Source organism: Balaenoptera acutorostrata, chromosome 8 (genome assembly GCF_949987535.1).
Source record: "Balaenoptera acutorostrata chromosome 8, mBalAcu1.1, whole genome shotgun sequence".
Taxonomy (NCBI): domain Eukaryota; kingdom Metazoa; phylum Chordata; class Mammalia; order Artiodactyla; family Balaenopteridae; genus Balaenoptera; species Balaenoptera acutorostrata.
The window spans coordinates 34,870,574-34,895,920 of NC_080071.1; the positions used below are offsets into that span (position 1 = coordinate 34,870,574).

The 25,347-nt window shown below is 34.8% G+C and overlaps 1 protein-coding gene across 1 annotated transcript in view; it reads right to left on the reverse strand.

Annotated features, from left to right (window-relative positions):
• OLA1 (Obg like ATPase 1) overlaps positions 1 to 25,347 on the reverse strand; it is a 182,743-nt gene that overhangs the window by 67,035 nt on the left and 90,361 nt on the right. The window contains exon 5 of the mRNA XM_007183295.2: positions 3,221 to 3,396. Coding sequence (XP_007183357.1) covers positions 3,221 to 3,396 — 176 coding nt within the window. The remainder of the gene's footprint in view (positions 1 to 3,220; positions 3,397 to 25,347) is intronic.

Genomic DNA, 25,347 nt, shown 5'->3' on the forward strand with positions numbered 1-25,347 from the left:
ATTTTAAAAGGTCTCCAATCTTACATAACTAGAGAACTGCAAATGAGAACCATAACCAAATATCATTACACAGCTATCAAACTGCAAAAATGAAAAAATCTGATAATACCAAGTATTGACAACAGGATAAACTCTCACAGACTAGGAAAACAGTGTTATCTAGTAAAGTCGAAGATATACATATACTACTGACTTCTATAATAAATATAAGCCTTAGACTACCCTTACGTGCATCAGGATGTAAAAGAATGTTCACAGTTGCATTGCTCATGATTATAAAAAACTTTGAGGGAAAATTCAAATGCCCACTGACAGTAGAACAGATCTTAAAATTCTGGTATTTTTTTTTCAGTGAAATATTTTACATTAAGAAAAACAAATGAATTAAAGATAAATGCAACATAAGTGAACTGTACAAAATAATGCTGAATGAAAATGCTCATATAAATAGATACATGATACCATTTATATAAAGTTTACACTCAGGAAAATAATTCTTATCATTGCAGGTGGCACATACACCGATAAGGATATTATTATAAATTTCAGGATTATGGTTAGCTGTGGGAAGACAGAAAGTTTTTTTTTTTGTTTGTTTTGTTTTTTTTTTTTAAAGGATTTTCTTATTTATTTATTTATTTATTTATTTATTTTTGGCTGTGTTGGGTCTTCGGTTCGTGCGAGGGCTTTCTCCAGTTGCGGCAAGCGGGGGCCACTCTTCATCGCGGTGCGGGGACCGCTCTTCATCGCGGTGCGTGGGCCTTTCTCTATCGCGGCCCCTCCCGTCGCGGGGCACAGGCTCCAGACGCGCAGGCTCAGCAATTGTGGCTCACGGGCCCAGCTGCTCCGTGGCATGTGGGATCTTCCCAGACCAGGGCTCGAACCCGTGTCCCCTGCATTAGCAGGCAGATTCTCAACCACTGCGCCACCAGGGAAGCCCCCAGAAAGTTTTAAGACTGGTAAGTGATGGAGATATTTCGGGGTGCTAAGCAATATTCTATTTCTTGACCTGCAAGTAGGTTTTACTCCCGTTTGTTTCACAACTGTTTGTTAAACTATACATATGAGGTTAATGCATCTTTTGGGACATATTTTACAATTTTTAAAAGCATTAAAAAAAAAAACCCAACATACTGGCCCTGTAGTTGGACTAATATGGTTGAAAAACTTGATCTACAATTTACTAAGTATGAAATCTTGAGCAATTCACAAAACCTCTTGAAACTTGGCCTTCCTCAGTTTTAACATGGAGATAATAATATATACCTTGCATGTTGTGAGATTTAAATAACATATATAAAAAGTGTCCAACAGTGCCTGGCTCAATAAATAGAAATATAAGATGTTCCTACACTGAAGGATTCTGTATTGTAAAGATGTTAATTCTTTCCAAATTGCGTTACAGACCCAACCAGAGTCCTATTTTTGCTAACAACAAACTGAAAAAAAATTTCTAAAAAGCCATCTGTTTTACCATACTTACCAGTATTGGCTTTGCTACAAGATAATCTATAGCATGAATTCACAATAGGGGTAATATTACTCCCAGAGGGGCTAAAATTGGTTCTTGGGGGTGAAAAAAAACTTCGTTATTAAAATGTTTTGTGGCCCTCCAAAGCTCATCTATCCAACAAATTCTTACTTGTTAGTATTTAATTTCTCTCATTAGGGAGAAATTTAATTAATTGAAATTTAATTCAATTTTTTCCCTTAGGGACAGTGATAATTTAAAAAAAAAAGGTTGAGAAACACGAATCTATAATTTATTCTGAAGCAGCTGAATCTAATATGAGGAAAGAAAATTAGACACAAATAATCACAGTTTTTGGAAATAAGAAGGAGTAATAACAGTCAGTATTCTAGTTTTCTTTGAGAAGAAAGGCCAGGAAATGGTAGCCCAAGAATTTCAGAAGAAAGTGATGCCTCTTTTCCCCATTTAAGGAAAAGCAATATCAACAAATTTATTTTGAAGACAGTTAATGCTTCTGAAATATATATGGACGTCAGTAAGTTTCAATTAACTAAAGGATGACTGCATAAGGCTTTACTCTAATCAGAAACCATGCTGTTTGGGGCAAAGGAATTGCCTTCAATCCCAATATCTGTCTCATGATGTTTTCCCCCTTTACAGAAAGGGATATCTTTCATACCCACATGTGAAATCTCCTTTTCCATCCTAAATCTTGTACAATTTCCTCAGACAAATCGTTCTCCTTTCTCCATTCTATTTGAATAGGGAAAAAGTGAAATAACTATGATGTTAAGAAAAGTAAAATGACTTGGGCTCACTCCAGACTCTCAAGGAAATCAGTAGCACAACACAGGTCTCCCTGTTCCAAGACCAGGCACTTTCGACCATAATTTATTGGTAGTGTGACTATGTTTAGAGGTTGATTCTGTCATTGATTTCTTCCTATTAGAGTTCCCTAATCAAAGGTGTGTTTTCCAAACTTATTAAAAATAAATGAGAAAGCAAAAAGATAATCAGTTTCCAAAAATGAGAAAATAAAAAATAAACATATTAAAAACACATGAAAAGTTAAAAAGAAAGAAATCTCTTCCTATAACAAAAAAACATAAAAAGCAAGAACAGTTTGTGGAAGATGTTAATTAATGAGAAAATATATAATTAAGGCTGCTTTTTTAAGGTAAAAGACAATTTGATGATACGTAAACTAAAAGCTTCAAAACACATTTTGCAACATTTCCTACAATATTACTAATAATTATTCACTACAATGTGATAGAAAACACATTTGAATATTAAAGACAATGACATGTGTTTTCACTCCATAAAAGATTAAAATTATCTGTCTACTTTAATAGTGCATTCATTCGGTCAATCGCTGTGGAAGACCAATTCCTTATGTAAATCACTTCTTCAAATCCACAAAACTCATATTCAGTCCTTTATCTAAATCCAGTAAGTTTTCATCATAAAACCCCACATCTCCAACACCAAAACTTGAGGATATACATAGTAACCATAAAATACTCAATATTACTGCTATATATGGTTTCCTAAGAACACCTTAAACAGCCTGTCACCATGATCCTTTGCTGCCAAGAGAAAACAAGGTTTCTCAACAATTTTTTAACAGAAATGATCCTTGAATTCTAAAATTCCATAACAATATTAGTTATTGTATGTGCTTTATTTTAAAAATTTAATCAAGGAAAATGAACTCAAATATCTAAAGAAGCTGTAGATTTTACTTACATATTCAGGTTTTAGTTTTTTATCTCCTCCTCTCACAGCCACTTTTTCTAGTTTATCTATAATGGGCCCAATCATTTCCTCATCTTTAAGCTGAAGCTCTTCATGTATAATTTCTATATCTCGAATAGGATCTACACTTCCTTCAACATGCGTGATATCATCATCTTCAAAAGCACCTAAAATAAATTAAAGGGAAGCAATTCAATAAACAAATAACACAGAAGGTCATTATTAGAGTGAGTCAAGATTCCTAGAAGGTTAGCAATTTATTCAAGTTATTCTGAATTCTTACAAGTAGGACAGAGTATTTTCTTTTTCCTATTTAGTACTATTTAGGGCACTAGCGGCAAAATAGTAATTCAAGAGCCTCAACATTTCAAAAACTGATTGAAATAAATAAAATTATGATCTTTAAAGAAAGAAGATTATGCTCCAGAACTACTGGTATTTTCAGGTTTGGTACATTAAAAGATACTGTATTCCAGGCATGAGAGCCTGAAGTTCTAAACTGCACTATTAGGGTTTCCAAGGGAAACTGGATTTGGGGCGGGGGGTGGTGAAATCATCTGGCAGACCTCTTCCCTGCTTCAATCTACTTTATCACTGTGGTTCTGACGGTGATTAGATAATGAACCACTCAGACACACAATTTACACAGCAGCTAATTTCATCGGCCTGATTTGAGGGTATGGTTTTTAGGGGACTATCAAAGAAGCAGATGAAGGTGCATTCGTCATATATGAGTGACAACCATTCACACTATCTGTACAAAATGGTGCTGGCCCTTATTAGAAACACATGCTATTATCACATATTTAAAGTGCAGTTGAAGCCATAATTTCAAATTGCCAACTGGAAACATAAGGGTAAAACAACCAGACATTACTCAAGCATGTGTACTGACTTTATGCCCTTTTGAAGACATAATGTGGCAACATAATTCAACTGGGATTTACTCAAATTATCAGATAACAGTATCACAAAAATGAACAAATACTAAGAAATATTATAAACAGAAAGCAATGATATACCCACAAAACAATAAACACATTTATAAACAAGTTAATTTAATCAACATTACCAATTAGATTATATTCCCAAAATGAGATGCTTTCAAACATACAGTATCAATTATTTTAGATAGAGGTATCATAGGAATCATGAAAGACAGTTTGATTGAGTTTGATAAGAGAAAAACAGTGACTACAGCTCATTCTTACTTACAAAAAAACCAAGATAATCTCATTACAGGTTGCAAAGTTTTTAAATATAATTCCCCAGAATTAAAAATAATTAATCTGTTCATATCTTAACGTGGAAATATTCAGTAATAATAATTTTTAAAGTAAATTATTACAATTAAATATAACTATTTAAAATAATACTTAAGTATTCTTGGCAAACAATCGATGTTATATAGTACCTGATTCATACGAACAAAATTAGTAAGAAATGAGGAGGTACATTATATCTTACTAGTAAACACATCAGACAATGGTTTAGGTAAATTTTCTGAATACCTGAAAATTATGAAAAAAGTTTCCCTGGAAGCACAATACTATTCACTTCTTATCATGATGAGGCAACTTACACAAATAGCACAATAAAACAGAAAAACTGAAAATAAAAGTTAGTTTCCTGGCACTCAGATCAACAAAGGAAACATGGTCAGTTCAGTTATAGAAATAAAAAACTTTTTATGACACCTAGAATGAAAAATTTCTTATATAGTCATCTTGATGTAGGGGCTAATGAGTAATGAAAAATTTCTTATATAGTCATCTTGATGTAGGGGCTAATGAGTAACTATAGTGATGTCCTCAACAACATCCCTACAGTAAATGCATCAGCAGATTTTAAATGGCAATTTCTTAATTTCAGCCCTCATTTTTTAATTTATTTTTTAAAATTAATTAATTTATTTATTTTTGGCTGTGTTGGGTCTTCGTTGCTCTTCATGGGCTTCCTCTAGTTGTGGTGAGCGGGGGCTACTCTTCGTTGTGGTGCACGGGCTTCTCATTGCAGTGGCTTCTCTTGTTGCAAAGCACGGGCTCTAGGAGCACAGGCTTCAGCAGTCGCAGTACGTGTGCTCAGTAGTTGTAGCACACGGGCTTAGTTGCTCTGCGGCATGTGGGATCTTCCCGGACCAGGGCTCGAACCCATGTCCCCTGCACTGGCAGGTGGATTCTTTTTTTTTTTAACATCTTTTAACATCTTTATTGGAGTATAATTGCTTTACAATGGTGTGTTAGTTTCTGCTGTATAACAAAGAAACTTTAACAGCCCTGCTGGTCATAAAATCTTAGACAAATCACTGAACCTCTGAGGATCTCATTATCATACCTTTAAAATGAAGGTATTTCTACCTTTCAGAGGATGGGTATGATTAAATTGGATAATATATGTAAAGTGCTTAACAGAGAACTCTTTCAGTAACTGGGGCATATACTATTGTTTTTATGATGTAGGAATTAGTAATTTAGAAGAAACTCCATAGTAATATACTCAAACATTAATTTTGAATATCATTTCATGTCACTCAATTCACCTTGGAACAGTTTATAATAAACTTTGTGAGTTTACAGGGTTTTCCCCCACTAATTCTTACTAGTTCACCACAACATTTTTACCCTAGTCCATGGCAAAAGTTATTTATTTCAACTTCACATTAACTAAAACAATTAGTATCATAAATGTTACAATTATTATCACAATTCCCTTTTGGGGGAAATACTTTACTGATAAAGAAGATGACTAGAGTCATCTTGAAGACTATATCATACTGAATTGCTTGATGAGAAAGTTATTTCTGTTTCAATTCTCGTTTAGTCCTTCTGACTATGTCAAGGAGAAAATGTTGGTTTGATGCTGTTGATCTTTAATGTTTAACATTTATAAATTTATAAATGTTGATAACTCTTTATCAACAGAACAGGCCTCAGCCTCAGAGCTTCTAAAGGCTAAAAAATTAAATATGTAGTTTTCATTGTTTTTATTTTCATTATCTTCAATTTTGGCAATTTCCCACTTACATTAGTGAAAACATTTCCTATTTAAATAAATTAAGTCAAAAATGTGAGATCACAATTTCTTTTTCTGTAAAATCAAGAAATGTCTGAAAATATTAACTATGGTCATTTTGGTGGTGGGATGTCATCTGATTTTTAAAAACTTTTTTGGTACTATTCCGTATAAAATACGATAATGTGATAGAGCATGTGTGTGCTGGGGGGAGGGGGTGGCATTGCTAGGCAAACTTTTTTTTTTCATCTTTATTGGACTATGATTGCTTTACAATGTTGTGTTAGTTTCTGCTGTACAACAAAGTGAATCAGCTATATGTATACATATATCCCCATATCCCCTCCCTCTTGCATCTCCCTCCCTCCCACCCTCCCTATCCCACCCCTCTAGGTGGTCACAAAGCACCAAGCTGATCTCCCTGTGCTATGCAGCAGCTTCCCACTACCCATCCATTTTACATTTGGTAGTGTATATATGTCCATGCTACGCTCTCACTTCATCCCAGCTTCCCCTTCCCCACCGTGTCCTCAAGTCATTCTCTACGTCTGTGTCTTTATTCCTGCCCTGCCATTAGGTTCATCAGTACCATTTTTTTAGATTCCATATATATATGTGTTAGCATATGGTATTTGTTTTTCTCTTTCTGACTTACCTCACTCTGTATGACAGACTCTAGGTCCATCCACCTCATTACAAATAATTCAATTTTGTTCCTTTTTTATGGCTGAGTAATATTCCATTGTATATATGTGCCACGTCTTATCCATTCATTTGTTGATGGACATTTAAGTTGCTTCCATGTCCTAGCTATTATAAATAGTGCTGCAATGAACACTGTAGTACATGACTCTTTTTGAATCATGGTTTTCTCAGGGTATATGCCCAGTAGTGGGATTGCTGGGTCATATGGTAGTTCTATTTTTAGTTTTTTAAGGAACCTCCATACTGTTCTCCATAGTGGCTGTATCAATTTACATTTGCTGGGCAATACTTGTACTAGGATAGTCAGAGAAGCCTCTCTGAGGAGACGGTATTGGAGCTGAGACTAGAATGGCCAGAATGAGGGAGTAATGAGAAGACCTGAAGGAAGAGAGTTCTAAGAAGTAGAAATAAGGTCAGTGTGGGTGAACCACAGCAATGAATAGTAAATAAAGTTTAAGTTGGAGAAGTAAAGCAGTTCACAAACATTTGTAAGCCATGGGTGTTTGGATTTTATTCTAGCTATAATGGGAAGCCATTGATTAGGGAGCTTTAAATAAAGGGAAAGTAGGATGATGATATATGATTTATGACTTAAAGAAGCCACTTTGGTTACTCTCAAAAGAACAGACTCTAAGGGAGGGGACAAGAGTGATGTCAGAAAGACTAAGTTAGGGGGTAGTTGCAGTGGTGCAGATGAGTGGTAACCTGACATAAAATTGCTGCTGTAGAGAAGATGAGAAATGTTTGTAATGGGAATATATGATAGAATGGACTAGATGTAGTTTGGAAGGTCATGACTGGAGATACAAAATTGGGAATTATCAGATGTGTTTAAAGTTATGGGTCTGGATGACATCATACAGAGAGAGCACTCAAAAACTCAGGTGTCTGATAGGGAAGGATTTGGCAAAAGAGACTACGAAGTGGTGACAAAGTCAGTGAAAAACAAGGAGTATGCTCTTCCAGGAGTAGGGGAAAGAAAATGTTTCAAGAAGAAAGGAGTATTCTCCTTTCTCCTAGAGAAAGATGATCATTGTTTCTGGCAAAGAGTAGTTCTTTGAGAAATATTTTATAATAGTTATATCCCTTTCTATTAGAGTCTATTTCTTCCATATGCCAGAGATGAGAATACTATGACTCAAGGATGTAAACATGGACCTGTTCTCTTATTTCTTATAACTGAAGAGTACGAAAGAGCTAAATTTTAGCATTGCTAAGCTCATTCAGGTTTTGAAAATATTCCTCTCTATATATACTCTGACTGGATTAATTACACAAGGTAAAACACCGTAAGATTTCTCAGTCTTTGAAAGAGATTCTATCTGTCAAGAAGGTGGCCCACTTAGAAATCATAGCCACTTTCAAAATTTCACATTCTAAGTATGCTGGCATAAACAAACACCGAAACAAAAATTGACCAACTGCAAGTTGGTCAACCAACTGGTACAGAACCATTAATTTCTTCTGTATTACTTCAGTTCTTTTTCTTTCTTTCAAACTAAATACAGTATTCTATTTAAAACAGTATATACATTAATGATCACATTTTAATAAAATTGTTTCTCTCTTTTAATAACACAGACCAAATGCTAATAAAAATAATTCCTAGGCAAGGAGCTATTGAGTAATTTTTAAATCTTCTGTATCAGTTTTGTCTTGCTTACACTTTTTATAATGAACATGCATTGTTCATAAAAACAAGTCATTATTAAAAGTCATTCTTTTTTAAACACAATAAGCAAGTTTAACTTGTAGAAAAATTTACACAAATTTTAGTTAAAATTTTGGTTTTGCAGTGACTAGCAACAGGGAGAAAACCACTATAACCATGAAAAGTATTTTATATCTGTACATTTCTTTATATACATATAAAAAGGGTGACTGAAAATAATACTAACTATAGTAAAGTCTCATTATTAAACAATGTGTTATAAGAGAAATTTAACCATAAGCTAGGCTCAGACTGGATTCCATCACAAAGATTTTTCACCCAGCAATCCTGCAATGTTTCCTTTCCCAACAAAGCACCTTTTTCAAACCTTCTTGACTTCTCTCACATTTCCGATGTTTTCCTCTTCTCTCCTGCTACCCAGCATATGATCTAATCTTTCTCACTTCACAGAGAAAATTCATGTCACCGTGGAATACCAAACCCCCTTTTTGTTTTTACCCAATCTTTCCTTCTTTCCAGCAGTAAAATGGAAAGCATTATCTTCTACTATTTATGTCCACTCTCTACTATCTCTGCTCTGGATCTTATCCGCTTCCAAGGAAGTTTGCTCCACAGACTGTTCTTTGTATTTCCTGAGACCTCAATCTATTATGCCTCTCTCTCTCCTATATTTGTAACACCACCATTTCCATCAATACTTTCCCATCAATATTTAAGTAGGCTTAAGATTCTATATTAAATCAGTCAAGTCAGTCACCCTCAGACATCAATTCCCTTTCCAGCCAAACTTCTTGGCTCCAAGCCATTCCTGCTCTCGCCACTTCTTTACCTCCTATACAAAACTTAACCCACAACAGTTTGGAATGTGCCCCCACCACGCTATCAGAAATCGATCTCAAAAAGAACACCAATGATTTGGCTTCATGATGCTAAATCAAACAGTCATTCTTCAGGAATCTTGAATCACCTCTCAGTAGCATCTAACTTCAGAGCACTGACAAAGTCTCTTTCATTGCTTCTTTTCAACTGCATTCTCCTCATTTTCTTCTATTTTCTCTGGCCATTTCTTCTCAGGCTATTCCTTTCCTTGCTCTAACCACTGCATAAATGTTGATATCTCTCTTAGCTCTCTCTCTTAACCCTCTATTACACACTCGTTAACAGAATTTCCAGCCCCAAACTCGCTTGATTGACTCCAGTATACTTTGAGGTAACAGCAAATAAAATGAACAAAAAATATATTTTTAGTTATTAAATAAATCATTTCTATTTTAAAATGTGTTCACTAAGTGAATACAAAATGTCAATGCTCATATTAAAGCTGTGACTTTTAAAATTTGTGTACCTCTTTACTGAGAGCCAGTCAAAATACAGACTTGGTGAGATACATTTGACTATCCACGTGGTGCTGAACACTCTGCATCATATTTATTTCTTGGTATGATTTGGCGGAAATTAGTTGGTTATTTTCAATTATAAATGGACTGAAGATTGACCAACTTACTCATTAATTAATTCATTCAAATCCTATCTTATTCCATAAAGATTTGAGTAAGATAGATAGATCCATACTTTTAGGATGCTTAATCTAACTGGGAAAGACTTCAGAAATAAAAATATACTTCGAAAATTCAGCACATCAGTAAACTGCTTTGCTACATTACTACTTAAATTTGGGCTATATTCAGCTTTCAGAAGCAAAGCATCCCTAGTTATACAGAAATAGATTTTAAAACACGTGATGTATTTAAGTGTACAGGCTTCACAGCGGTACTTTATAAACTACCTGTCATGGAAAACTTGATATCCCAAATTGCATGTCTAGAGTTTACTTGGAAATAAGAGGGTATGTGGTCAAGATGGGCCTATTTTACTTAAGTTCTTTCCATCCTCTACCACTATACAATGCAGAGATAAGGAATTCCTTGGTATATAAATCAATGCATAAACTGTCACCTCCTCAACATATGCAAACCACAATATGCCTTGCTAAGTGTAAGTTCCCCACTTAAAGAAAGCTTGCTTATACATCTAACAATGTGCGAAGTCTTAAGAATTAAAAACAAAAATCAAAATAAGAGGACCTTAGTTGTAATAATTAGACAATTGGTTGGGAAAACAAATCTAAGCAAATAAAAAAGGAGAACAATACTCACTAGCAAGGACCTTAAATATAGGTTCAATTAATAATAACTAATCATCAAGGCCTTTAAATACAGAAATTTAGTATCGGTAAAGAAGATAAAGAAAGGCATGACAAGTAACAGGAAAAAGCATCAGATAAAAAAATGAAGGTTGAAATAAAGAAGGCTTACTGGAAAGCTGACTATAGTGAGACGCTGTATTGAGGAGTGGTAGGAGACAAAAACTTATACATCCAGTAGGGTAAAGAATAGGGAAGTCCAAATAGCAAGGTAAGTCTGGATTTCATCTGCTAGTCAATAGGGAGGCAACATTGGTTTTTATGTTATTGAGTAACAAACAAAAAGTGGCATTTTAGAAAGAGTAACCAGAAGTAGGGAACCGGCTAAAAGAGAATTGCTGTACTCCAAATATGGTGATAAAGAAGTACACTAGAATACTGATGGGAGATTTGAAGGCAGGAAGCATAGTGCGACTTTATCAAAGAAAACAATGTCAACTGCATAAAAGCAATGAGAAAGAGAGAGACAGAGACAGAGAGAGGTGGGTGAAGATATCATGACAAGGTTTCAAGTCAAAAGATCTTTATTTGCATCTAAGGTAACATTGGTACATGTAAGATTTAAGAGCCTGAATCAAGTATGGAAGCAAAAGGTATTATATAACCAAAGACTCTAGAAATATCCACAAATCAATCAATGTGATATACCACATCAACAAGTTGAAGAATAAAAACCATATTATCATCTCAATAGATGCAGAAAAAGCTTTAGACAAAATTCAACACTGATTTATGATAAAAACTCTCCGGAAAGTGGACATAGAGGGAAACTACCTCAACATAATAAAAGCCATATACAACAAACCCACAGCAAACATCATTCTCAGTGGTGAAAACCTGAAAGGCATTCCCTTTAAGATCAGGAACAAGACAAGGATGTCCACTTTCGCCTCTATTATTCAACATAGTATTGGAAGTCCTAGCCACAGCAATCAGAGAAGAAAAAGAAATAAAAGGATTACAAACTGGAAAAGAAGAAGTAAAACGGGCGCTGTTTGCCGATGACATGATACTATACATACATAGAAAATCCTAAAGATGCCACCAGAAAACTACTAGAACTAATCAATGAATTTGGTAAGGTTGCAGGATACACAGAAATCTCTTGCATTCCTATACGCTAACAATGAAAGATCAGAAAGAGAAATCAAGGAAACAATCCCATTTACCATCGCATCAAAAAGAATAAAATACCTAGGAATAAACCTACCTAAGGGGGCAAAAGACCTGTATAATAAGTCCCCTACATATGAACCTTCAAGTTGCAAACTTTCAAAGATGCAAACATGCGTTTGGATAAGGAGTCGAAAGAGGTCTTCAGCAACTTAGTGACCCTCAGCAAGAAGCTGGAGCTAGATCTGCAAGAGCACGACTTCACTGAACTCCTTGCTGTGCAACATGAGGAGCTTACTAATGAAGACCTGATGGAATTGGAGGCCCACAGAAAGGACAAAGAGAGACAAGAGGAAGAAGTAAATGATATACCGAAGAGATTCATGAAGCAGGAAATGGCAAGGGGATTTTCTTTATTTGAGGAGGCACTGTTAGTTTTTGAGGCACAGGACCCAAACGTAGAATGGTACACGAAGGTTGCAGCAGCCATTAAGAATGCAATCCGGTGCTACCATGTCATCTATGACAGGAAAAAAAAGAGATATTACCCAGACATCATTGGATCATATTTTCAAGAGGGTAGATAGAATTGAAGCCAGCAAGGAACCAGAACCCATGCCATCAATGTCAGGCATGAGTGAAACTGCAGCTTGCCCTCCATCTCCTATTGCTGATGATCCTTCAGCTCTACCATCTCCCACCTCCACTTCCTCCTCTAGTCAGTGACTCTTCTTGCCTGTTCACTGGATGCCGGCCCCTGTATGCCAGCTGTTGTACTGTACTACTGTACTTTTCAAGGTACTGTACTGTAAGATTAAAAATGTTTTCTTTATTTTTTGTGTTTGTTTGTTTTTATGTATTATTTGTGTGAAAAGCATTATAAACCTATTATTGTACAGTACTATAGAGCTGATTGTGTTAGTTGGGTACCTAGGCTAACTTTGTTGGACTTACGAACAAATTGGACTTAAGAACGTGCTCTTGGATCAGAACTTGTTCCTATGTAGGGGACCTACTGTACTCAGAAAACTATTAAGATACTGATGAAAGAAATAAAAGATGACATAAACAGATGGAGAGACATACCACGTTTTCGGATTGGAAGAATCAATACTGTGAAAATGACTATACTACCCAAAGCAATCTGCAGATTCAATGCAATCCCTATCAAATTACCAATGGCATTTTTCACAGAATTAGAACAAAAAATTTTACAATTTGTATGGAAACACAAAAGACCCCAAATAGCCATAGCAATCTTGAGAAAGAAAAACGGAGCTGGAGGAATCAGACTCCCTGACTTCAGACTATACTACAAAGCTACAGTAATCAAAACAGTATGGTACTGGCACAAAAACAGAAACATAGATCAATGGAACAGGATAGAAAGTCCAGAGATAACCCACACACTTATGGTCACCTAACCTATGACAAAGGAGGCAAGGATATACAATGGAGAAAAGACAGTCTCTTCAATAAGTGGTGCTGGAAAAACTGGACAGCTACATGCAAACGAATGAAATTAGGACACTCTCTAACACCATACACAAAAATAAACTCAAAATGGATTAAAGACCTAAATGTAAGGCTGGATACTATGAAACTCCTAGAGGAAAACATAGGCAGAATGCTCTCTGACATAAATTGCAGCAGTATCTTTTTGGATCCACCTCCTACAGTACTGAAAATAAAAACAAAAATAAACAAATGGGACTTAATTAAACTTAAAAGCTTTTGCACAGCAAAGGAAACCATAAACAAAATGAAAAAGACAACCCACAGAATGGCAGAAAGTATTTCCAAACGAATGAACACAAGGGATTACTCTCCAAAATATACAAACAGCTCAGGCAGCTCAATATCAAAAAAACAAACAACCCAATCAAAAGAAAAAAACAAATGGGCAGAAGATCTAAATAGACATTTCTCCAAAGAAGACATACAGATGGCCAAAAAGCACATGAAAAGGTGCTCAACTTCCCTAATTATTAGAGAAATGCAAATCAAAACTAAAACGAGGTATCACCTCACACCAGTCAGAATGGTCATCATCAAAAAGTCTACAAACAATAAATGCTGGAGAGCGTGTGGAGAAAAGGGAACCCTCCTACACTGTTGGTGGGAATGTAAATTGGTACAGCCACTATGGAGAACAGTATGGAGGTTCCTTAAGAAACTAAAAATAGAGCTACCATATGACCCAGCAATCCCACTCCTGGACATGTATCTGGAGAAAAATATGGTTCAAAAGGATACATGCACCCCAATATTCATTGCAGTGTTGTTTACAATAGCCAAGATGTGGACAGCTGTCCATGGACAGATGAATGGATAAAGAAGAAGCGGTACATATATACAATGAAATATTACTCAGCCATTAAAAATAATGAAATAATGCCATTTGCAGCAACATGGATGGACCTGGAGATGGTCATACTAAGTGAAGTAAGTCAGACAGAGGAAGACAAATATTATATGATATTGCTTATATGTGGAATCTAAAAAAAGGGTACAAATTAACTTATCTACAAAACAGAAATAGAGTTACAGATGTATGGAACAATCTTATGGTTACCAGGGGGTAAGGGGGGGGAGGGACAAATTGGGAGATTGGGAATGACATATACACACTACTATATATAAAATAGATAACTAATAAGGACCTACTGTATAGCACAGGGAACTCTACTCAATACTCTGTAATGGCCTATATGGGAAAAGAATCTAAAAAGAGTGGATATATGTATATGTATAACTGATTCACTTTGCTGTACACCTGAAACTAACACAACATTGTAAATCAACTATACTCCAATAAAATTTTTTTTAAAAGACTCTAGAAAAAAAGAAATAAAATTATTATACAAATATATTGAATCTTAAATCACAACAGCAAAACATCCTGTGTCCTATGTGGTAAATAATAAATGTTCTGAGCATCTATATTCTAATCCAGAGTCCCACCAAAATCACTGAAAGGTTAAGGGCCACATTCCTAAACCAGTAAAAAATAAATTATTAAATACAATGTTAGAAATCAAGACAAGGATATCTTCCTCAAAAAAATCTCTATCTTTTCACATTTCTAATCCATTCTTCAAAACAAAGTCCTACCTTGTGTCAGAACTATGATTCCCAACTTCCTTATAATTCTATAGCTCATTACTATTTAAAGAGAAGGGAGAGACCTAAACTTACATTGGCAATTCACTTAACATCTACAGCTTTATTCATAAACACTGAAAAATGCTAGTTCCTATTTATTTTTTATAAATGACATGACAAAAATTCTTTATTGTATGGGGGAAGAGTAGTTTAAAGCGGTAGTTACGGCCATAAATAAAATAAAATAAAATCTTGCCATTTGCAACAACATGGAATAAGTTAGAGGGTATCATGATAAGTGAGATAAGTCAGACAAAGACAAATACCATATAACCTCACTTATATAGAACCTAAAACACAAAACAAATGAACAAACAAAATAAAATGCAAATAGATTCATAGATACAGAGACCAAACTGGGGCTGCCAGAGGAGGGGGCTGGGTGGGTGAAATAGGTGAAGGGGATTAAGAGGTACAAACTTCCAGTTATAAAATAAATAAGTCACAGGAATGTAATATACAGCATAAGAAATAGGGTCAATAATATTGTAATAACTTCGTATGGGGACAGATGGTTGACTTATCAGGGTGATGATTTTGTAATGTATTTAAACATTGAATCACTATGTTGTACACCTGAAACTAACATAATATTGTACATCAACTGTATTTCAATTAAAAAAAAAAAGAAAAGAAAAAATGTTGCCTGCCTGCCGCAACTAAGACCCGGTGCAACAATTTTTTTTTTAAATAAATTGTATTTATTTATTTGTGGCTGTGTTGGATCTTCGTTGCTGAGCACGGGCTTTCTCTAGTTGCGGCGAGTGGGGGCTACTCTTCATTGCCATACGCTTGCTTATTGCGGTGGCTTCTCTTGTTGTGGAGCATGGGCTCTAGGTGCACAGGCTTCAGCAGCTGTGGCACAAGGGCTCAGTAGTTGTGGCTCACAGGCTCTAGAGCACAGGCTCAGTAGTTGTGGCGCACGGGCTTAGTTGCTCCACGGCATGTGGGATCTTCCCAGACCAGGGACCGAACCTGTGTCCCCTGCATTGGCAGGCAGATTCTTAACCACTGTGCCACCAAGGAAGTCACATACATGTGTTGCTGATTAGAAGCAACACATTACAATATTATACGATATAATTCTTTTAAATGTACAGAACACCAGAAAACTCTACCTAACAGTTATTGGTATTGTACTTATATTGTAGATAATTAGACATTCACACCATTAAGGAATCCTTAAAGTCACTTAAAAGTTATGAATTATAACCCAGAGTCAACACCTGTACTTAATTATATTCAATTGCTCAAGGGTTTTACATTTTTAGTTGCTGCAACATATCAACTCTTTCCAAAGAAGCAGGCAGAAAAGTACCTTAATGAGAACTAACATTCATCTCTGAACAAGATTTTCACTTCTTATTCTATATAATAGATACTTAGATGTATAAAAGCTAAATTTAATCAATGGTATTTTGAATTAATATTTATTGAGATCCTGCTCTACTTCCAATGTTGAGCAAGCTGCTTTTGCTGTAATCTTCCCAATAACTACCTTACTAGCTTCCTAATTTCTAAAACATCACTTAGCCTTCTGTCACTAGAAAAGGTGCTCTATAAACTGACCTTGCCCTACCCTCACTCTCCACAAATCCTCAGCTAAAGTCAAACTCTTGTACTGACTCCCTAAGCCCTGAAAGTTCTTAGTATTCAACTGTCAGTAAACTTTTGCCCACTCCCTTCCCTGGGCCTCAAAGATACACATTCTTTCTTTCTATTACAAATCACATCCATCCCTAAAATGCATAGCTTAACTTCTCCTCATCAGCACAGCAATTCTAGAGGAGTCCAAGTCTAAGAGATCTCTACCATCCTTGGGTCAGAAGAGGAGTTGAAGACACTTGTTTGGAATAAGGTGTGGTAAAACTGGTGATTTAATATATTACCTTAAATATGACTCCTGGGAAAATCCATTTTTGTATCTTTTTAAAGAATAATGTTGTAAGGAGAGAAAATGCAAATGGAGTAATGAACAAAACTAGAATTCTAACTTTATTACCAGTACTGTAAGCAATGAATAAAAGGAGTCATGTGAACTCTCTGCCCTTTAAGAAATAAACTAAATGACAAATCAGAGCTTTAATTTTTCTAATGTTGGTGCCCATTAATATCCCACACCTTTCAATCAAACTGACCTACATTCAATGCTCTCATTTTACATTTTCAATGCTGTTACTCATCATTCTGCATGGAATATTCTTCCTCCCCATTTCTGCCTTTCAAAAAAAGCTACATATCTTTCGCGACCTTAATTAGATGCCACTGAAATGGTATCTCCACGATGATGCCTTCTCAAACCATATCCTGACCTGTAGCATGTATATCTAATATTAGAATATGTGATTCTATCTTCTACTTATTTAAGTTCAAGGATTCTGTCTTAAATGCTGGTTCCTTCCAGTGCCTTAATCAGAGCTGATATACAATTAGGTACAAGGTGAAGTGAAGAGTAAAGGAATCAGTGAATGAATGAATGTCTCGAGCACTTTTTAGCACTCAGAATGAAAAACTGTTAGAGGAGAACAACAGATTCTAGATGAAGTTAGACATGCAGCACAACAGCAAAGGATCAATTTCACAACACACAATAAGATATTTAGCAAGTACTTCAAAGAAACCAGTGCTAAGCATGTCAATCACATAAAGTAACAGGGTAAGTAAAGCACAAAACATGGCAAACTGAAATAACAGATGTGAGACGTTTCTTGTGTTTCATCTCTTCACCTCTGAATTGCTTGGCTATTAGTTACGATACTCAATTATTTTCTGAGGACTTCTTGGGCACTGGATTACATATTATGGTATAATTTTTTAAATGTATAAATCAAATTAAGAAGAGGGCAAACAAACCTATACACTATAACTAAGACAAATAAATGCAGCCATAAAAGAAAAAGAGAGAGAAGGGATTGATCAGCATGAATCAAGATTAAGGAGGGAAGGCTTGAGTACAGATGAAGACTTTTAGGGACAGATATTAGCAAAGGGAATCAGAGAGTCAAGAGGAAATTCCAGGCAGGATAGAAGTATAAATAGAGCAGAAATGATGCAGGGCACAGACTCTGGAATCAGATTACCTGGATTCAAATCTGGATTTCAGACTGTTTGATTCATTAGTTGTGTGATTATTTAATTTCTCTGTGCCTTAGTTTCCTTGTCTAAAATCTAGAGAATAATACCTACCTCATAAGATTGCCCTGAAGATTAAAAGTGGTAATATATGTCAAGATCTTAGGATGTAAACACTCAAAATATGTTAGTTACACTTATAAATGAAAAACTGAAGAAAAGGTGTATACCAGGGTTTCTCAGCCTTGGCATTCCTAACATCTGGGGCCAGGTAATTCTTCTTTGCAGGGGTTTGACCTGTGCATTGCAGGATGTTTCAACAGCACCCCTGGCCTCTCCAAACCAGATGCCAGTAACACACACACACACACACCACCCGCCTGAGTGTGCATGCACCTGCACACAGGCACACGCCCCAGCTGTGAAGATCAAAACTATCTCTAGACGTTGCTAACTCACAGTTGAGAACCGCCGGTGGACACGAAAAGACAAAGGTTGTGCTATGTATCGACCAAAAGATGTTGCCATAGGTTCAAATGTGTAGTGTCTATTGATGAAAAGATTAAATTAAAATTTAATCTCCTTGATTATAAAATTCCTATGTAGATTTTCAGAGAAGTGCTCTTGTGATCTTGCCCTTGCTTGCTTATTCACTCACACTCTCTTTAAACGATTCTATCAGTTATACACAAGATCTAATAACAGCTTGGAAAGAGACTACTAGTCACAAACAGAGTAGCTGACTGTTGGGTACTAGTTATAGAAATAACATGAAAGTGGTTAAATCTTAAAAAAAAAATTAAAATCTTTCCAAAGATTATTTTTTGTCTAGTGGGTAGGAAGAATGACATTAAATTGAGAAGAAATGAAATGTGGCCAGTCATAAAATTGGAGATGTTTAAGATACATATTTTAAGAGACATACTTGACAAATGTGTACTGAATGTTAATCACAAAGAGAATGATGCCAAGAGCTGGAAGGCAAATTTCAGAGGTGAGAAAAAGCTGAATAAGATTAGTTTCTGCCTTCAAAGATGTTTACAATCTAATAGGAGAGAAAAAGGTCAGTATATAATAAATACAAGAAAGTAAATCCAGGATGAAGGGAAGTAGGGAGGGGGTCAGTATTCAGTACAAGCTGATGGAAAGTCAGCCTTAAGGCTTCAAACTGGAACACTGGTGTTACATAGACGTCATTTAAACTTTAAGATATGCGTGCAGGTTTTGATGGAAGTATAAACTATTTTTTAATCTCATATTTAAGTACATTGATGCTCTGATAAGAGATAATATTGCCTCTGCTACAGTTTGATACTGGTGTTTAAATGCCTGAAAAATGTAAACATGTGACAGGTATTAATCAGTTAAATAAATGACTGGCTATTAATTTTTAAAATAACTATTTTTAGCTTTATCTATAATATCAATGGATTATAACTTTTACCTAGTTTTTTAAAGATATGGTGGGGTGGGGGTGGGGATAGAAGGAATGGAAAAGGAAGGACTCACCAAGAACATCTGGTGTTAGAATAGGAAAATAACGGTTTGACTAAATCCACATTACATGATAGGGATCATTCTTGAGTCCAAACTGCGAAGGTAGATGTCATAAAACCAGATAACATACCTCATAAAATAATTATGCCCTTAAATGCAATAATCCACAGTTCTAAAATGAGACCAGAAACACAGAAGGAAGATTAAGGACAGGAAAGCGAATGAACCTTTTGAAGCAGATTGTGTAAGGTAGGTCACTGCACACCCAGTAGTCTTCCAACCCAATCCACCCGAATTGGCTCAACAAAATGGGTACCAGCTACCTGAGAAATTCCTAGAATTCTACTGCTACCCTAAAGATCACCATCAATAGTTAAGTCAGAGCAAACAATCACCACCAGGTGGTGCCAAATCAAAGCCAGTACCAGAAGGGATATGGCTGGGCCCACACCTTGCCACACCCTCACCCCCTGCAACTAGGTGTGCAGGCTCACCCCAGCCATTCCATTCATCTGGCAATAAACTGCCCTCGTATTTTATGCAGCTGAAACTTTTGGACCCCAGCACCACATTATAGCAGAGGAAGGGTCGTTACTGTAATACATTCTTTGGGGTGGGGGGAGGGGGAAGATGAGAACCAGGACTTATTTAAGAAGACTAGTTACAGAGGAGTAAATTCAAAAAAAATTTTTTTTGTTTTATGCCAGTTTTCATTCATGTAAACTCAGATAAAGCCTTAAAATAATCAGGAAATCATAATGCCATCTACAAAAAGTTCTGACTAATCAAGACTTTAAATAGTTAAGTAACAACACAATTAATGCTTCAAGGCTTTCCTACATGGCTCTACTAATGAACCATGATCTTCAACAAAAGTAAAAAGATATAATATTTCTGATGCCCCTAAAGAAAGTTAAATGATCCTACAGCTCTTCTGTCTTTAGAGCTATTTTGTCTTTAGAGCATAAAACATGGGGACTATAGTATTAAAGTAAGACAAATCTCCCTACCCCTTCCCCAATGTAAAAAAAAAAGTTAGTTCCTCTCAATTCCTTTAAGAATCACCTTAAAATTTCTAATAAAAGACTTCATGGCAAACTTATTCCCCTCCATCTCCACCTTATCCCCACTACCACCAGATTTTAGCACTGCTTATATGTTATACCTGTCAAGATCTGATGACTGTATGTTATGTATTCATCTGAACAGAACCACTACACTTAGTTACAGGCTATCATCAACCAATTCATTCTCTTGCTAAAATCAAGTCATCCAATTACTCCTTGACTAATCAAGGCTGTTTTGGCTTTTTCTTTTTTCAAAAGGTACTCAACAGCATAAACAGTTCACTTACAAGAAATGGAAAGGGGCTAATCAGCAGAATTATTGTTTTGCTGCTACAATTTGCAGTATTTAAATTTAGTTGCTGATTGGACTGAAAGTTTTATGATATAGCGTATGAAACTAGTTTAATACAACTGGGAAGCTGTGTAGCTATATTGTCTTACCATGGCTATACTGGTCTACTTTGTAGGGTAGACTGCTTTCTTTAAAATAAAGATATTTTAAAAAATAAGTTTCAGTATACTTTCCCACATACATTCCTTTTATAAAGGCAACAAGCTATTAATTCCTGAGCATTATTTTTAAAGTTAGCAAATCTGTGCACGCATGCATATTGTGTTTGTTACATGTGTATAAAACCCATAACTGCTTAGGTTTTTAATCTACATTTATTTTGGCTTCTAAGCAACAATAAACTAAAGAGGCATTATTTGATTATTAGTTCAGAAAATAAGGATTATCTACAATAGGTACATGTTTTAAATAGATACGTTACCCCTCATATAATAAATAAAACGGTGGATGTAACATTTCTAGAATGGGTGTATTTCAATTACATGAATAATTCTGGGCGCACAAAAGCTGTAAAAAGAAATTATTATCCATCAGTATTGTTACTCTTATCTATATAGAATTTCTGAGAGAATATTTAACAGAATGACCAAAGAATAAAATATAAATACTAAACTAAAACTTTGAATTTTATTTATTCACTAAAAAATAAGAAAAGATTTATATGTCAAAACCTGGAACGAAATTTTGAAGAGAGATGCGATCCAGTCTTTTAACTCAGATTTACCTTGCTAAATATGGAAAAACATTAACAAAAAGGACACATTTTATTTTGCAGGAGGAAGACATGCTCTTATAGTAAAACGAATAGTCTGGCTTTTTTAAAACCTTGAAAGATAAACAAATTCTTTATACATTAAAATAATGCTGTGCAGTAACCATCAAGAAGAACTTATATATAGAGAGGAAAACATAACACCCACACATAAATAGGATTAAAATAATTTCTGAATCTTTTATATATGTGCACATACATTACACAAGTAATACTCTAAAGGTATATCTTTTGCATGCTAAGACCCATCCAGAAATGAAATTCTAGACGGAATTATAAAATTATACTTCCATCATATGTCTGATAGTACCATATATTGATACACAAACATTTCAGAAAAGTCTTAATTTCACAAATGCATTGACAAGGTATGTAAATGCCAGTACGTTTCAAACCAATTCTGCTTAACTTCAAAAAACATGCTATTATTTTAATATTTTTTAAAGAAGATTCAATCTTGTTATCTATGCTGAAATTCAAGGAAGCAAACAAAAACTAAAATACATTAAACAACAGAGAACTAATATTCTTTAAAGCTGAATATTTCTCAGAGTAGGCACACCTGCCAATATGTTAAAAATAAGTAAAATCAACTACAAAAGTGATAAATCAAATGCCATGGTAGACTTGACTTCTCGAGACAGCATTTTCAGCCGTCTTTTGTGGCTTTGTTTGGCGCCATAGTCCTTTAAGTTTTGTCTTCATAAAGCCCTAACTAGTTGTAATCATTTGCAGCCTAATTGTGGACATTTATCTGCTTTTCTTATGCATAGAACATAGCTATTAAAGCTGAATGGTGATGGTGTGAAGTATAGGTTAAATTGGGTGAAATTAAAGCAAATTACTCCGGGATGTGGAAATCTGAAAATAGAAACCACCAATGATTTGCAACCCTCTTGATGATCAGCTTCACAGAACCCTAAACGACAAGAAAACTTACATATTTTAAAGTTAACTAGGTTTTTAAAAATAATATGTATAAATGTATACATATTTTTAACTACATGCACTTCTTAGCAATGGTAGAAAGATTATTTGTTTAACTCAGCTGCAACGTGAAAAAGATCTCAGATTTCTATTTTAAATAGTGTGGTTCATTTCTTAAGTAAGATTTCCTTTCTGTCATATGAATTTTTACCTATAAGAATTCATCCAACTATATTAAACACATACTATATATATTATCATATATTATTTTGCTAAGTTTTAACCCTGAATAAAATTATTAATACTAGAGATAATATAACACTTAAGTATAGTAATAAAAGCAAATTTTAAATATAAACATGAATGTAGTATATGTATAGGCTTATTTATACATATGCCATATATAAATCTGCACGTGTGACTAGCATACAGAAAAAATATACTGAGGCCTAGCAATAAATGTAAACATTAAAATACAAGAATTTTATTTTCATTTATCTAAAATCTTACTGCTTAATCCACAGTTTGGATAAAAACAATAAAAACATATCCATTTGCACTTTGCATATTCTCTTAGGCCTTCCCAGCCTTCTCCCTGATTCTGGATCACCAGGGTCCCACCTAGGATTCTGCATTTTAAACAAAACATGTCTGACACAAATGGTCCCTGGGTCACACTGATCAGAAAAAGAGAGGCCCAGCAAGAATTTATTACAAAGGACAGTTATAACGCATAACAGCCTGAACTAGAAGTAGTAGTGGAAATAAAATGAAGTAGAAAAAGAGAAGAAGCACTTCCAGAAAAGACCAACAGAAGTAATACTGATTATAGCAATAAAATAAAATAAAACATTACCTCTAAACAAAAATATGGGTGACTACCTAGGAAGCTGATCAAAAATTTAAATCAAAAGAAAACTTTTAACCTAAAAAAGTGGAGAAAAAAAAAAAAGGTTTTCATTTGGAGAACAAAATTCTGTTTAAAAATAAATAAAAATAAATAAAACTTTTAAAACATGGCATTAAATAAAATATGGACTAACCAATACAGAGCACTATGAGGAGGCTCTAATACCATTCCACTTTATGTTTGGTGATCTCACAAAGTAATATATCAGTTTCATTTTCATGAATAATAAACTTCACATATTTAATGAAGAGGAAACATTTTTATTACCACTCTAGTAATGAAATTTCATCAGAATTATACTGCTTTAACTCATAATAATGGGATGTTTTAAACCAGTATTATGAGGTATTACCATAAAAAGAACGATGATATGAGCTAGTCAAGAATCAAAGTATCAAAGTGAATTAGTTCCTAAAAATTTTTTAACTTAAAATTTAACAGGTATTTTCTCTCCTCTCCAATTAACAAAACTGCAAATAACAATGTTCAAGTTTGACACTGGAACGTACAGATTTATTGTCAACTCCCCGACATCTATCTATGCCCCCTCTCTTCTAACCACTTAGGAGTTTAGGGAGTTTAGATGATTCTATCTGCACACAATGAATGGTCAAAGATTGGACATGTCCAAAGCAGGTCCAAGTGGAGTAAATCTCAAAGCTTTTTACTGGAAGGCTGGGCCAAAGTCACTCTTTTTCCCTGATGGGTGTGAACTAGAAACCACGTGGCCAGTGAGATGCTGGAAGCCATCTTCAGGCCATGAGAGTAATCAGCCTTAGGATAAAGTTGGTCAAGGCAGAGGGCAAAGACAGAAAGAGATTAAGTCTTTAGGGACAGTTTTGAGTCAGTGGATCAAATACTGCCTGAAACCATATCTTACCTGCTTAACAGTAACAGCTGAGAGATAATCTTCATTTTTATGCCATTTTGAAATGGAATTCTATTGTAATGGGAAATATCACAACTCAGATATTATGCTTCCTACCATAGGTGAAACATTATATAATAATGAGTATCTATTACCCCGTATTTAAAAATTAATGCATCCACTTGGTATAAGGTGTCATCAGGCCAACAGTCCTGGCTTCAGAATTTATGAGTTCTGCCATTAACTTGCCTAAGGTCATGTAGCTGACAACAATCTTTCTGGCTCCTAGTTTCCTCCTCTCTAAACAGAGATGCTATCTACTGAAAAAAAAAAAAAAATTAAAAAAAATTTTTTTTTGCATAGCAAAGTCTTTGATACACAGAAGGTACAGAACAAGTGTTGGTACTGTCCCCTTTCATTTAGCCAAAGTCTATCCAGTTCAAGTTTTACTTCTCCCTTAAACATAAAACGATTCACTTAGATGAGTTTAAGCCCTCATTGATTGTATGTAAGAGTACCTCCTAACAAAGAAATTGGATTAGCTTGTCAAATAATTTCAGTTAAAACGCACCTTATAAGATACTGAGAATGTCTTTCCTCTTTTCATTGTCTAGCAAATAATTTATCACTCATAGCTTAAATGTCACCTTTTAATATTTATCAGAAGATAATATCTGATTTTTTTTAATGTACCTGATGAACATTTTACTTTTGACCCAACTTTAAGAATTTCAATTCATATACTAAAAATAAGCCAATGTACTTACACAACTGGTACCTAAG